This window comes from Lutjanus erythropterus, chromosome 21, assembly GCF_056507025.1.
Source record: "Lutjanus erythropterus isolate fLutEry1 chromosome 21, fLutEry1.hap2, whole genome shotgun sequence".
NCBI lineage: Eukaryota > Metazoa > Chordata > Actinopteri > Lutjaniformes > Lutjanidae > Lutjanus > Lutjanus erythropterus.
In genome coordinates, this window is record NC_139337.1 from 21,334,422 (window position 1) to 21,350,071 (window position 15,650).

A 15,650-nucleotide genomic window follows, 5' to 3' on the forward strand; every position below is an offset into this window, starting at 1 on the left:
TCTAATACTTTGCATATCTAAAGCATTTTTTGCCCCTGAGTTTGAAATGTATAAATAAAGCTGCCTTAATCGCCTTGCCTTAATAAAATCCAATACTATACCATCAATATATTACACTGGCAATAAAAAGTCTTTCTGACTTGTTAGTTATGAATACTCTGTTCATTAAACTCACTATTGATGGCCTGAAGCAGCGAAACTCATAAACCCGTATATACTTCCGCAAAAACAAAAAAACAAAAACCTTCTTTTGACTCCTGGCACCTAGTTCTAAAAGCAAAACCACACACCAGCTACTGAGTCTGCAGAGAAACTGGAACAGTTTGCCTTTGCAAATAGATGCAGTCTAGATTTTTTTTTTGTTGAGCAAACGCTGAAAGAGTTGACACACTTCTCCAACAGAGGGGAATGCCTGACTTATCAGTTTCATATTTAGACAGATGCTGAAAAAGAGGGGGTGGCGTCTTTCTCTGACAGAAACAGTTTCCTTGATTGAACACAATATATGTGTCTAGTCTTGCAAACCTGAAGTGGCCCTTTGCCAAAAGAGATGCTCAGTAAGTGCTACTCGAGCCAACATTCATTATAAATGCATTGTAGCAGCTATAGTAAACATAATGTAGGGCACATTCTTGTGAAAAGCTTAGTCGCTGCTGAAACAGATACTGTCAAAGGGGTCAATAAAACCTCCATAACAACCACATAGGTAACTAAAACTGTGGATAAACACAATTTTCTCATATCACATTCCACATGCACCTTTAATAATACACGCTGATACATGCACCTGTCTGAAGTGAATGTTGCACTCTCAGCACTGTGATTGCAAGTCAGTACAACACAGACACATAGATGTATCTTGACCAAGAAATGTCACCGATGCAGCCAAGGAAAATAAGAAAAAGACAAAACCAAAGTACGGACTAACTCTGTCTGGCATTTTTTTTCCCTCCTGCAACTTTTTAATTTCTCTTCTTCACCCGTCAGCCTCCCTCTCCCAGGACAGAGAGAGAGAGAGAGAAAAAGAGGACTATACATCAGTGAGATTTAATGCTGCCTCATCCTGCTCAGCGCTCGTATCACATGGTGTACATCATCAATAATCTTTACGAGCCAGTGCCTTGGCTAAAACACAAGGGTAATGTGTTGCTCCTGCTCAAACCGCAAACTCCCAACCCAGGCATCTTGGAACTTATTTTCGCTCTTTATTTTCTGCGTGTAATTGCATCACAACATTACAAAGAGGCCATTGAGAGTTTAATAGGCTTCTCTGGTTGAAAAGTGATATTCAAACACAGGATGTTGGCTTAGAGATCCATCTCTGGCAGACATAATGAGGACTGGCGACATCATTTCTGACACAGATTGACGACAAGATGAGAAATGCTTGCTTGCATGTACGGTTTTATAACTGGATCGCAGGTGAAGATTCATAAACAAGTTCTTTGTATTAAATTAGGCCAAAACTAGAAATAATATGTTCTTTATTAGACAGTATTAGACTCTTTATTAGACCCTTATTAGAGAGTAATTAGGGACACATTACATCAGAACTGTACTGTAAACTAAAGTCCTTAATTACCCTCTAATAAAGTCTAATAAGGATCCAAAAGTGAGAACAATTCTGTTGTAAGGGTCTAATAAAAGGTTGAAAGAACATATTATTGAACATGTTATTTCCAGTTTCTGTCTAATTTGATACAAACCTTGTTAGGTCTTATGTGTATACTGTCAAATAAAGCACTTTTATTTGTACGCTGACAGGTTAAGTGTTAACTGGATCTCGGATGAAGATTTGTAAACAAGCAGTTCTGTTTAAAAAAAAAGGAAAAAAAGGAGAAAAAAAAAGAATGGCTCCTTTTATCGTTGTTGCTCGCTGAGCTGTGTGACTGTCACACCAGATACTGTATGTTCACAGTCTGTTGTCACTTTTGCTGTTGGAAACTGGGACAGACAAGGGCAGTTTTGATGCACTAAAAGCTGCTGTTGCAGTAAAGTGGCACAGAAAACAGGGTAAAGTCAGAAAGAAAATCCAAAATTATCATGGCGCTTCAGACATGCACGATGCTTCTGTTTTTGAATTTATAACTAGCATTTACTGGGCATAAAGTGAAAATATTCTATTCCAATGTGGATATGAAATACATCCATTTCCCTTTGCACAGTTCAGGGTTCAACCAAGAAGTAAACATAGTGAGCGGCCTTTCTGTACTCAACAATGAACAGAAAAATGACAGTTTTGTGTTGCCACTAGTTCCTTTTCTTGACCATATAAACCACAACTATGCTTTCAAGAAATGCCCTTAAAGCTTTAAGCCCTGTTAGAGAATTCAAAACCCTGATACTGCTGAGCACCACTGAAGTTCTTGACTGGGAAGTGACCTTAACAAAAAGGGGCATTTCAATTCTATATTCTGTAAACACACTACACAAAGTACACAGGAAGACGTACTTGAACTCTCGAACAACTGGAGAAAGAATGTGGTTTAACTCAATAATGTCTGGACACATTTTTTAGAGTGGTGATTCATTTTCATTGTTATCTTAGACGTGATTTATATGAGGACATTTAGACACACAGTGTCAGCTGAAGGTCAGGAGGTCCTGAACTTTTCTAACCCAGAATTTCACAGCCTAAATTTCACACGCGCCATGGCTTGAGGAAATGAAAGTACTCTCTCAGACTCTAAGAAAGTGACAATGCAAGGAAGAAAAATCAGTTCCCAAATACGCCGGTGAATTTCTACTTTGGTTTAGACCCTAAAACAAAAACAAAAAAAGACTAATTGCAAGCAGTCACAGTGTGGTCATATCAGTAATGTGAGGCTGAGATATTGATGCCAGGAATCTAGAAAGTGCTTATAATAGCACATCACACAATATCACATGCACCTTGTTTATTCTGCAGTTCACATCTGCCTTCAGCCACATCACATGTCCTATGATCATCTGACAGTACAGTAAGAGGTAGCTTCCCCATGGTGGATCATGTGGGCCACATTTACACACTCGTACATATGTTGACACAATTAGTCTCTTATGCTCGTTTTAAACATTGTTTCGTACAGTTCGACATTTCGGGACAGAGAGGCCTACTTATTTACCTAACTCTTGCCTAGAGTTAGATGAGAAAGTTGAATATCACTCTCATGTCTGTGCCCTGTGGAGCAGACACAGGAGGATATTAACTTAGTTTGGGATAAAGACTAGAAGCACAGGAAAAATATCTTGCCTGGCTCAAGTCAAGTAAAATGCCAGTAAAATGCCAATGCCAACACATTAACCTTATGAATAACCACAGCCTCCACTGGGACATGCCTGCTCTGACCTATGACCAGACAACATCTATTTTTAATTATTTGACTGAATTTTATTCCAACAAGTAACCAGCATGGTGTTAAATTTCTTGTACGTACAACAAACCAAATTTCATGGAAATCACTTCAGAATTAAGTGTATCACAGTCCATTTTGTAGTGAAATCTGCATCTCTCAATGCATTGTATTGTTTACTAGCAGATTAGCTGTAGAGACCAAAGCCGTTTTCTGTACCAGGCTATAAACATATTTATTTCTGCTGTAAAGTTGGGCAATTTTTATATGTAAGTCTATGGGGGTTGACTCGCCTTTGAAGCCAGTCTCAAGTGGCTATTCAAGGAACTGCAGTTTGGCTTTGGCTTAATTTTTCACCCCAAGATTACAGCTTATGTAGGACATACACAAACTCAAATTTATAAGCAAAAAACTTGGGGTTTCACCCCAAAACAAGACAAGACTCCAAGAACTGCGTTTGGCTGCTGGTCGTTCAAAAATAGTGAGCACAAACTAAAACCCAGAACTTGTTGTTTTAATGCTTCAGTTCATACACAAAGTAAATTAAGAAGATACAAGAAGTTAATCACTGAGCTTTACAGGTGTATTTTTCAACACAGGTCATGTACTCAGTAAGCTTAGCATTCAAGTAGTTAAGTCGTGAGAACGCTGCTGCTAGGAATATCAACATGAACGCAGTCTAAAAGCCACCAAGGCTAACAGTTCAGCTTGCAAGCGGTAACGTAATGTAGGAAATGCAAAGGCATAATGAAAGATGTTGAAAAGTTTTCTGAGACATATTATAAAATAATAATAAAAAAACTCAACTAAACTACAACTTAACAACTTCCATGACCTCTGCATTTCTGAAAACATCAGCAAAGCCATCACAGATCATGAACTCAGAGCTGAAAGTTTCCACTTCGGAGGTTGTGAATAAAACAAGAGGGGATGTTATGGACTTCTCTTCTGAACACGTTAAATACGACCCCATTTGAAGGCAACAATAGACATAAAAGTGGTATCAATCATCTCATCTAACTCTCTGTGAGAAAGTGAATTAGCATAATTCCCAAAACGTCAAACTACTCCTTCAATTTCAACTTCACCTTGAACGCAATACTGGTTAGAACTTCTCTTCTAATCTGTATGCTACATGGACACAGAATTATTTTAATGACTTCAACCAAATATTCCTCTTGCAGAAGATGATCACAGATGGATACCGCCAGCAACACTAAATATTAATGTAATATTAATGAAACGTATAAATGAAAACTCCATTCCCCTGAAACAACATGTCGATGTGAAAGAAATAAACACAGCTGGAGATTCAATTTGTATCTTCTGAACTACTGAGATAAAAGTATGAGAATATTTAGCAGTTTGTGCAGACAGCAATTTGTGTGCACGTTCACTCACGCCTACACAGACTGACAGACAGCCAGAAAAACAGCATACCAACACACACACACACACCACATCACGTCTGCCTGGAGGTCAAAAGGGTGCAAGAGGGGAGGTGGAGATATTGATTTCTCTGTCGACTCTTTGAGAGGAAACCCTGAGGGAGGCCTTGCATCCGCTTACAGCCCTCAGTTGGGTGAATTAACCACATTTATGCTTCGGGGTAGAACATGCACGCACGCATTACATTAAACTGAAAAAACAATTTAGTAGTGAGATGTCTGGTTTGAAGGAATTTCATGCCACATTTGCAGTATTAGCTTTGAAGACGTTGCTGTGTAATCAAGCCAAACTAGCGGGCCACACTGGAAAGTAAATACTGGAAAAGATGTAGACATGGTAATCGGTCTGACTTCAACAAGTGAAAACCTTGGGACTTGAAGTCTGGGTGGGCATTAAAGAGATTAAGGCTTTTGTTTTATCCTTAATCTGACATGGAGAGAAAGCCAATCCCTCTGCTGTCTCTCTTTAAGAGTTGTGCTGCCTCAGGAATCAGGAAGAAGCAACATTGCTCCGAGCTACACCCCGAAAGAAAAACACACACCAGACCCAACAGGGGGATTTACAATACACACTCATGAGTAGTCACATAACCAAAGCTCTTTCTTCTTGCTCAGTGGCCCGATTATTATCTGTTTCTATTTGAAGGATGAGTCACATCCACTCTTTTTCTTAACACAGACCGCAGGTCCATGAACACACCATTAAGTCACCTACTCCCTTGCTTCTAATGACTCACTGGACTTCTCTCTCTAGTCACTGGATACTTATTGACAAGCCTGAGACACAAAGGTGAGTTGTCTCCCACAGCTGAGAAAACATCAAGGTATTGTCACTTCCTGCCTCTTGGCATTTGGAGGAAAAGTTCTTTAAAACTTTTTAAGACTCTCCTAAGTGACTTTTGTCAATAGCGGAACAAAATCATTGCCAAATCCTCAACAAAAACAAATATCTGAGCGGGTAAGAGGAACTGACGTAAATGGATAATAAATGAAGTCTCCTTATATTTACATTCAGAGACTCATGTTTCAGAACTCTTAAAACCAGGGTGGGCAGTTTATTTTTGGCAGCACTGAGCAAAAAGAATCACATTTAGCATAATTCTCTTCTTGCACAATGTAGTGTGACATATTTATTTTACAAGTTGCACGTGTATTAACTTCCTGTCAACGCTATAGTAACATTACCTTCCCTTACAAACTTTCTTCTGTCGAGTCTGAATGACGATGACAATGCTAGCTAACTAGCTAACATTGCTAGCGATTATCTAAGACAGAGTTTCTCAAACTTTTGTGACTTAACGCCCACTTCTGATTGTTAAAAAAAAAGAAGAAGCTCTCCTGCAATCCTAAATGATTTCAAGTATGAGCTGCACTGTACTGTATAAACTGTATAAAAATGTAAATATAAAATGTCGATGCTTTTGGCTGGTGGCTCCCAAACCATAGCAACAAAAATGAGATTCAACAATCACCGATCTTCGTGCTGCCACCCCAAAGAGTCAGCATTTGACAACCTGAGACTCAAGAATTGCTTATTGCACTTATCTGATGCTTAGTGTGGTCCTCTTTCAGATGCTACGGAGATAGTCTGGTAAACTTGTCTTGAAACAGTTGTGAAGGTAACAGTAAGTAAATCATATGAATCCATACAGTGAAAGTTTGTGATTGCTCAGTTCTAAGCCAGAGCGGGGTGGTTTGCTTGAAATCAACCCCCTACTTACCGACTTCAATTTGTCAGCTCAATCATAAAAAAAAGGAAAATCTGGATAGCACAAAGGAACTCAATCTCTCAGATTCCCTTTTGGCAAGAGTAAAAAAAAATCCTTTCAAGACACTATACAGTGTGTCAGAAACTTGTAAATGATCCAATTCTGAAACAGATATGTACATAAAAAGGTAATTAAAATGGATTTCTGAAGAACCAGAAGTACATATCCATTTTAGTGGGTCAAACGATGTGGAGGCAGAGTTTTTTGTCATCTTAATAACGCTTGCAAGACTGCCTGATAGTTGTCAAAGAAGAAGAAAAAAAACCCAGAGAGACATCTAGGGGGTTTAAGAGTCACGAGATGCTGCAATTAATGTAATCCCTACTCTTGGCTTCAATGTCAAAGAAATGGGTGATCACATCCCAATCCTCAAACTCATTCCCATTACACTAAGCTGTTTTTTTCAACTTTTTATCCAAAAGGAAGTAAGACAGCATCTGCGGAAAACAAGTCGGTCATGGATACACACCACTCAGACTATCAACAGTGAGTAAACGTGACAAAATGTTCTATACAGTGAGCATGTAGAAACATGAAGCACTTCTCCAGCCAATGATTCATGTCCATATGCTATTAACACTGTTGTCAAGGTTCAGAAGAACACATGTACTTTAAGATACTCCGGGCAACACTGAAATGTCTTAATAACCCCTGACACTTGAAAACAGGCTGAAGCAACTCTTCACATACTGATGTAGCAATAAATCTTGCAAAACCATATCAGGCAAGACACAACAAAACACAAGTACTTGTCTCTATGTCTGGATGAGTAAAGAAACAGCAGACAAAGCTCCCCATCCTCTTATCGTTTCATTCTGTTTCTCTTATTGACTCACTCTCTCAATCACCAGAAGGTGAGGTCGTACAAATAATGTGAGCAGTGACTTTATCTCAAGAGCATCTTGAAAACAAATCTTTGCATGATGGTGCATGGGATCAAAGGACACATATGGTTACACAAGAGGTGAAATACCTTCAACTTGATCCAGACACAAAGAGAGGAAAAAGTCTGGGAGGCTTGGAGATAGCAAAGGTTGATAGGAGAGCAAGACAGAGGTTAAGTCCTTAACCTTTCCAGATGTTTTCGTCAGCTGGGTAGCCCTGTCCAGTTAGTTTTGTACAATAATCTGTGCTGATGTTTACATCTGGCTCTTAAATTATGGAAAATAAATGCATTAAAGCTAGCGCAGGCAATTCTGGAGAAAGATAGACTGAGTTTCATTCTCAGGTCGTCCAACAGACATTTTGAGTTGGAAGCTTGGTTCGAGCTACCTGTATTATGCCTTGAAGCAACTGGGCATGTCACTTCTGCAAAATGGTTTTAATGCGTCATACACATGGCTTAATGCCCCACCAGAAGTTTTTCAGAAGTAGGGCATTTTACCTGCATTATTATATTGACTTATGTTGACTTTTTGAAAATTGACTGTATTGACAGTCTATTGTTAGCTAAATTCATGTAGATATTGTTGTGTAGCTGACATTATAGAGTAAGTTTACTTATGTGTTGACTGCTGTGTTGTACCATGTTTGCCCTTATCTCATAATTGTGGGTTTTGGCAGCAGTGGTTGCTGTTCAACAGTTACACAGTCTCACTTAAAATCAACTGAAGAGCAAAGGGGGAAAAAAAGATATAGCTCATTTAAGGCTGCTGTAATGATTCTAGAGAAAGATTGTTGATTGTTGAGACTCATTCTTAGGTCATAAAATTACCAGCACTTTGGTTTGGTGACTCAAGATTGATTGTTGAGTCTTATCTCCCGGTTCTGAAAGACTAGTTTTGGGGAATGAGACAATCAATCAACTATCTTACTGACCTGTAATTGGCAAAAGTCTCCTGTCACAGGTTAGATTCTCTAAAGCTTGAAAGCAGAGCCAAAAGGAGAAGACGTCTAGTTTTCTATCTGACCACGTCAATTACATAATGTTTAAAGGTTATTATGTAAGTTTTGAAAATAAGCTGCCTACCCCAGCTTTAACTGATCAATAAACTTTATCATACCCAAAGGAACACTGGTTTGCATTGCCTACTGAAAATAAACAAGACATCCACTATATGACCTTTGTTCCTGTGTGCAAAGTAAGGTCCATAAAGAAACGGCCTTCTGGGTTTTGTGTGGAAGAACCTGACTGGACTTTCACAAAGTCCTGATCTCAACACCTTTGGAAAGAATCTTGTGAGCACGGCTTTATCGGACACCACCGGTGCCCAGCCTCACTAATGCTCCAGTTGCTGAATGGGTCAAATCCCTGAAGCCAGGTTTCAAAATCTTGTTGAAAGCTTTCTCAGAAGTGTGAAGGCTTTTGAGGTTTTGGAGCGATATGTTCAAAAATCACATGTAGGTGTAAAGGTTGGGTGGGGAGACATGCTTTTGCCATGGAGTGTATGTAATAATAAATAAAGTATGCATATAGATGTACATCCAGGATGCCTGAAGGAGTAAGCCAAAATGTTGCTCAACTGTGGTTTGATGCAATGTCACACAGTATCAAAAGAACCTGAACCTGTACTTGAGACTCGTATTATACCCTCTCTGGACAGAAAATGTCAAACGGATTTCGCTTTCGGTGGAAGCTGCCACTTTAAGACTGAAATTGGGCCCTTTGGCGAGCAGCAGTCAGCTCTGAAGCTTTCACACAGTGGAAATGTCACCTGTCACACGCACTTATCGTCTGCCAGTGCAGTGTGCATCAGCTCTGCGCGACCCTGTGGGCCTGTGCTTTAGCTACCGTCATGCCCTGTAACTGGCATTAGCTGGGGAGATGGGAGCCCTGGCACAGTCTGTACCCCCCTACATTAACCAGCGTTGTTTGTATACAAGCCATAAGTGGATAGGGAATATGATGAGCAGCCCATTAGCCTGCAGTGAAAGGGTACTTAATTGTGCTGGCCTATTTAAAATCCAAATACTTAAGCAGCACACGGCACCACGTAGCCAACAGCAGTTCCTCAAAGTGAAGACCTTGCATGGCATATAAAAAAAATCAAGTGTTATATATCAAAGGCTTGTGGAAGCAGTATAGTGTATGGCCACTTTCTAGAGAGACTGGACTCTTGGAGCACTGCCTTTTCAATGTGGAACTTCAAAGTTACCATCTGTAACAAGAAATGCACAGAGTTCTCCGTGTCTCCAAACTCAGACTTGAAGCGAAATGCAGAGAATACACACAGTTCATTTATTCTTTTTGATGGTCTTTTGTGAGTTTCTCCGTATGTGTGTGTGGGCGGAGGTGGCATCTTTCAATAACTGATTCATCCGCTGTCAAAACACAACAGGAAAAAAAAAAACGAATGAAGAAGAAAAAGACGCAGACAGAAACAAAAGTGGAGAGGGTGTTAGAGAGACGAGAGACAATGAAGCACAAGAAAGTGAGCGAAAGAAAAGTGACGACTGAGGGAGAACATGAGAAAGGAAGACAAAAGAAAGACGACGTAGAATGTAAAAATAGGGGTTGAATCACTTTCCATGTCCTCAAATGAAGGCACATGTTCCACGAACATATTTAGGTCTAATTTCAGATTCTTGTGTTAAAAGAAAGTTTTCTTAACATTCAGTGTTGCTTCAACCCACATTCAGTCCCGAATGAACTGAAGACACACTGACCCTAAACCTCAGCTCTGAATCAGCTCTGCACAAAGACCGTTTATCTCTGGTCTCTTTGAAATAAAGGTATGAACTAGAACCATAAAGGGTTATTTGGCTTGTTTCCATAGATGAACCCCTTTTGGTTCCTATTAGAACCTTTTATAAAGGTTCCACTGGGAACCATTTCAGAGTTCTACCTAGAAACCAAAATATAGGGTTATACACTCTATCAAGAGCCTTTTTTATATTCCAAGGGTTTTATCTAGAACCCACCCAGGAGGTTCTAAAGGAACCCTTTTGTGTTATGATACAAAAAACCCTAAGAAACCTTGATGACAGACTTCTTCAAGGATGTCAACAATCCTTGAAGAACTCTTTCTTCTAAAAATGGTTCTTTGGGTAAAAATGGTTCATAATGAAACCCTTCATCTTACAAAAAGCCCTTGACAAACCCTTTGTTCAAAAAAGTGTTCTTCAGAAGCAAATGGTTCTGGGTAGAACCTCAGCCCTTTTGGGAAGAACCCTTTCGGAACCCTTATTTCCAAGAGTTTGTAACAAAGGGACTGGAAGCCGCACAGACAAGAACATCTGGTTTCCAGTGCAAACCTGCCCCCTTATAACCCATAACCTGTCTTTACTGCAGGGAGGGATTCACACACAGACACAGCTCAAGACCTGTTGATTTCCCAGCATGCCCTGCTCACATTCCTGACCTCCTTCTGTCATTCTCTCACTTGACTCACCCCTGTTGCCTACATCTACACACTTAAACCCCCTTTAGACTTCCCAACTGCTGTCTTTGAGTACAAGCCGAACAGTCAAGAGTGATTCAAGAGTGACTGACGAGAAACATTTCAACAGCCTGTCAATCAGACACTTAACAGCTGCTAACAGTATATGGTCAGAGTACGAAATGTCATTCTCTGAACAGTCTTGGTCAAGTTGCCTTTGAGAGTGTGAGATGACTGTGACTTGACAAAAACCATGGAAACTGACACCCTGCAGAGTTGGGAATCTAGTGAGAAGGCCAAATGGGAATGATAAGACCACTTTCCTCAACCTCTCGGCTCCCATTTCTTAATCTGCACCCCACTGAGACAGAGGCAGCAGGATAGTGACAGAGATCCCACGAGCAGTTATTCCTCCTTCCTCCATCAAGGCTGTGTTCACACCAATAACTGCACTGCGTCAAAACTTTAAGCTTCCTCATTTAGTTCATTTATCATGACTTTTACATGCACAAAATATCCCGGTTTTTGTCCTTTCTGAAAGAGACAGTATTGCTACTAAGCTGTTTACCTGGCTAACAAAAATGAATATTCTACTAATATTCCCATTTGCATGCAGCTGTGCATACTGTGATCATAAAAAAGTAGAATGGCTGGTGCTGCTTTGCTTCTTTGTGTCAAAAAGGTATTTTTACAAAGGTTTCCCCCCTGGTGGTGGAGACGTGTGACCATGCAAACACAGGCTCCCTCTTTCATTCTCTCAACCACCTTCTTGAAAAGGTTGGCACTGCAATATTTACGCATATCCAAAAACCTCCTGATATCCGAGCCTTCCATAATATTGAAAACGAGTTGTGTTTCTCCTTCTGACCAGAAATGTGGGCTTTTCTTTTGTGCAAGCATCTCTACCCCAGCCTTGCAAACTGTGGTAAAAACCTCAACTGACCCGTTGCTAAGCCTTGCCCTCCTTCGTTACAGTTGCTAAGTCTGTCAAGCTTGCCATTCTCGCACTGCACACACGGTTTACAGTGATTATGGTGACACATTTAGCAGCAAAATTTCAGAGAAGTAATTAAAAGCAGCTTCTCTTTTCTGGCTCACAAGTGTAGATTTTGTCAGCTAAAACTGTGACTTTTAAGTGTAGCTCGCAAATGTAACTTAAAGTTAATGACTCAATGACTTGAGTCAACACAGAAGTCCATCTCAAACTGACATTTCAATGTTTGCATCTGACCATTTTTTAAATGGGAACCCCATAAAACGGTCTTAAATATATCAAATTAATTAATGGCTGTGTACATGTCATAATAAGCCTCGGGTCTGGTAGATGCAGTTGTGTCTAGCTAACACTGGCTGGAGGTGCTGTAGCTGGTTAGCCAGACTGTTTACATAAGTGTGCACCTAAACGTATTCATTGAGAACAATGCATTGGCACAACACGGGGAAAATGCAGGATAATCCAAAAGAAACAAGCCATTGCAACATTACCACCAAATTATTTAGGCTAATCAGAAAAAGTGTACATTCTTGATAAAATAACCAGTAAAATGAACTATGTAATTCTACAGTGTATCTCTCAATTGTCAAGCCAGTAAACAAAACTATTGCCTCTGGGATAACTGTCACATAATATAAACTGCTATGCAATGTTTTTGTGTTGCAACATACCCTCCCCCAAACCAGACCCTTGCATTTTTTAAACGCAGCGCTGTTTTTGCTCTCTGTGCTTGTTAATCGTAGATGTTTGACAAGAGCATCCCATCCTCTGCCACAGGGCAGAAAAGAGACCCCAGATAACCCAGGAAGACCTAATCCATACGGCACACAACACAATGACACGACAAGCAGAAAAAGCCTAATCCCCTACATGCTGAGTGGACCAACAAATGATGACAGGCGAGTACAGAGAGGACAAGCCATATCACAGTACTCAGTTAAAAGGAAAAAAGTGACATTTGATTTACGACTAAACTTTGAAATCTCATATTGCACTGTAAACATGCAATTATATGGATTTAAAAGCAAAGTTTCTCATGTGAACAGATCACCCAGATATAAAAAGTAGATCAAAAGATCACTGGAGACAAGTAGGCTTTAGATTATGAAGTTTGTTGCATTACTTACTGTGCACAGAGCCTTGACTTGAGGCTTTAGGTGGGCTGATCCTGCTCTTGGGAGGGAGCATGTCCATATTTTGGCCCTTCTCACCTGGACTCTGGCTGGGGGCCTGCGTCTCAGCCTGGGTATCCTTCTGTGCTTTGTCCTGTGGCGGCACGGTGGCTGTTAAAGACTTCTGTCTGCTCAGGATGCCATCACTACCTGCCCTCATCAGCTTTTCTCCCACACTCACTACCCGGGCTCGACCGGCCGTGCCAGGGCATTCCTTCCTGGGGGAGGGCAGCTTGGATCCGGCCCCTAATGAGGAGGGGGGCCGAGCCAGCCTGGAGGCTTTGGACATCCTGCAGGTCAGTGGATCAGTAAAGCCCCTCAGTCTTTCTCAGCCTGACTGAAGCTGTGTCCCATGGGTTTTTCAGCTCTCTGTGACTCTATGACTCGGTGAAGCTCCAGCGTGTTGTGACTGGTGCAGGTAGGCTACAGGAGAGGGCCAGAGGAAGGAGGAGGAGGAGGGCACTTTTGGGAAGCCGGGTGGGAGGTGAGCTGAGGGTGAGGGGTTGGGGGGGTTAATAGCTCCTTGGAAGGTGTTCTCTTCTCCTGGCGTGGCCTCCTGGGATCATCCTCCAAAGCAAACAGTGTGTGAGAGAGTGTGTGTGCGCTGGTGAGTTGGTGTATGTGTGGATAAACCTGTGGAGTGGCAGGACGTGCTGTGCCAAATGCAAACAGAAACTCAGGTCTCCAATGTCAGCGCATTCCGGCTTTTTAATCCCCTCTCCGCCTCTCTTTCCCCCCGTCTTTCACACTCTCTCCTTCTCCATCCCTCTTTCTTCTTCTTCTCTTGCACTCATAATATGGTTGTCAACTTCTCCTACCTCTTGCCTAATAATTCTCTCCCATGTTACTGTCCTCTTGTGCCTGCTCTCTCCTCTTCTCTTTCGCTTCGGTTAACTCGCTCCTCTTTGCTGATGCTCAGCGGGTAACCATTCCAGCGCTCCGGCAGGCTGAGAGAGAAAGATTTAGAGAGAAAAAAGAGAAAAAAAAAGAAAAGGAAAGGGCACGAGGGAGAAAGAGAAAGTGCCGGCAGAGGCTTCTTCCTCGCGGAGGAGCCCTTTCCTTCTATTCAGGTGCAGCTGCTCAAGCTGTTCCAGATGTGTGTGCAGCAACAACGCTTCACGTCATCGGCCGACCGCTCAGAGCCACACTCTGGTACAATCACTTCACCTCGTCCTATTTTTTCCTCTTTCTTCATCTTTTTTTGTCTGTCCGTCTCACAGCCTGCACTCCTCCTCACATGTGACGAGATGTTCAGGCTACCAGAGGCAGGAATGTGCACACACACACGCGCGCGCACACACACACAACACAACACAACACACACCAAGCCCTTCACTCACTGGTGGAATTTACAGAGATTTAAAGAGCACAGAGGAGGGGAGCGTTACAGTGTGTGTGTGTGTGTGTGTGTGTGTGTGTGTGTGTGTGTGTGTGTGTGTGTGTGTGTGTGTGTATACAAGAGACACACAGTGGAGCTGTTCTGATCTCCTGCACCGAAGACATCATCTGTGACAAGACAAAAATACAGCAGAAGTTGGCTGAGGAGAGAAACAGCGGGAAAGAGAAGATCAAAACTCTTCCTCTAACCCTATGTCCGGAAAAAAATATACCCCCCCCCCCCCCAAAAAAAAAAAATCTCAACTATCATGAAGTGAAAACATCACTTCTCTCTTGACAAAGTGCTTGGAACAATTGCCTGACCCACAGATATTTCCTCTCCAGTACACAGTGATCATTGCCAGACAAGCACAATAAAGTATGAATCATTGTTGGTGTGACAGAAAGTGCAAAAACAACTTTGAACTATTAGAAAAAGATTTTATGACCTTTTTTTTCTCTTTCTTGGTGTAAAAGTACATTTTGCTGACACAAAGACCCTGGAAAGTACACCACAATGCTGTACATGTCTATATAGGTGTAAATTTCAGGGTGGAAGCGGGGAACAAGCTATGGTTGCAATCTGCCATAAAACAGAAAGAGGAAGAAGCGACTATGATAAACATGGAGGAGACAGACGAGGAAATCCAATATGAATACATTTTTTCTCAAAAAGTCTCAGAATCAAGTAAGTCGTGAGTTGTGATGGCAGCTAATGAGCTACTAGATAATGAAGTGTTGTTTGCTAGTTTGCTAACTAATCTTAAAGGAGCAATATATTGGAATTGTGGGTCCAAAAATGAGCACTGCATTCCAAATAGTGAGTTAAAGCCACAAATGATAAATGAAATAGGGGTTGAAATCCTATTTAATATATAATCCATGGTTTACGCAAGTTGTTTCCCCCCACCCCCTCCTCTCCATACTCAAGGAAGCTCAGGCAGGCTGCAGGAACACTGCAGGAGTGCAAGGCAAGCACAACATTATATTTTGACAATAACAAGTGATGATGAGTTGTATGCTTTAAGTTGATCAGCTGTTTATAGCTGTCAGTCTTCTGTCAGTGTAAAACTAAGCCTGTTATCCTGAAAACAAAAGCCCACTACTCTGAAAGTACACACTCTGGAGTTGGAGTTCAGTGACTGCCTGCCTTACTGCCTGCATATATTAACATATTGCTCAATTTAAATGTTATAAACATCTACTTCTTCTAAAAGATGTTCTAAAGAAGTTCTAAGT

General features: G+C 41.1%; 1 protein-coding gene across 2 annotated transcripts in view; it reads right to left on the bottom strand.

Annotated features, from left to right (window-relative positions):
• kiaa1217 (KIAA1217 ortholog) overlaps positions 1-14,071 on the bottom strand; it is a 124,228-nt gene extending 110,157 nt beyond the window's left edge. The window contains exon 1 of one of the 2 annotated variants that reach the window (XM_084747644.1): positions 12,990-14,071. In XM_084747644.1, coding sequence (XP_084603770.1) covers positions 12,990-13,323 — 334 coding nt within the window. In that variant the 5' untranslated portion in view covers positions 13,324-14,071. The remainder of the gene's footprint in view (positions 1-12,989) is intronic. The other variant, XM_084747645.1, reaches the window with a different exon arrangement.
• Between the last annotated feature and the right edge of the window lie 1,579 nt (positions 14,072-15,650).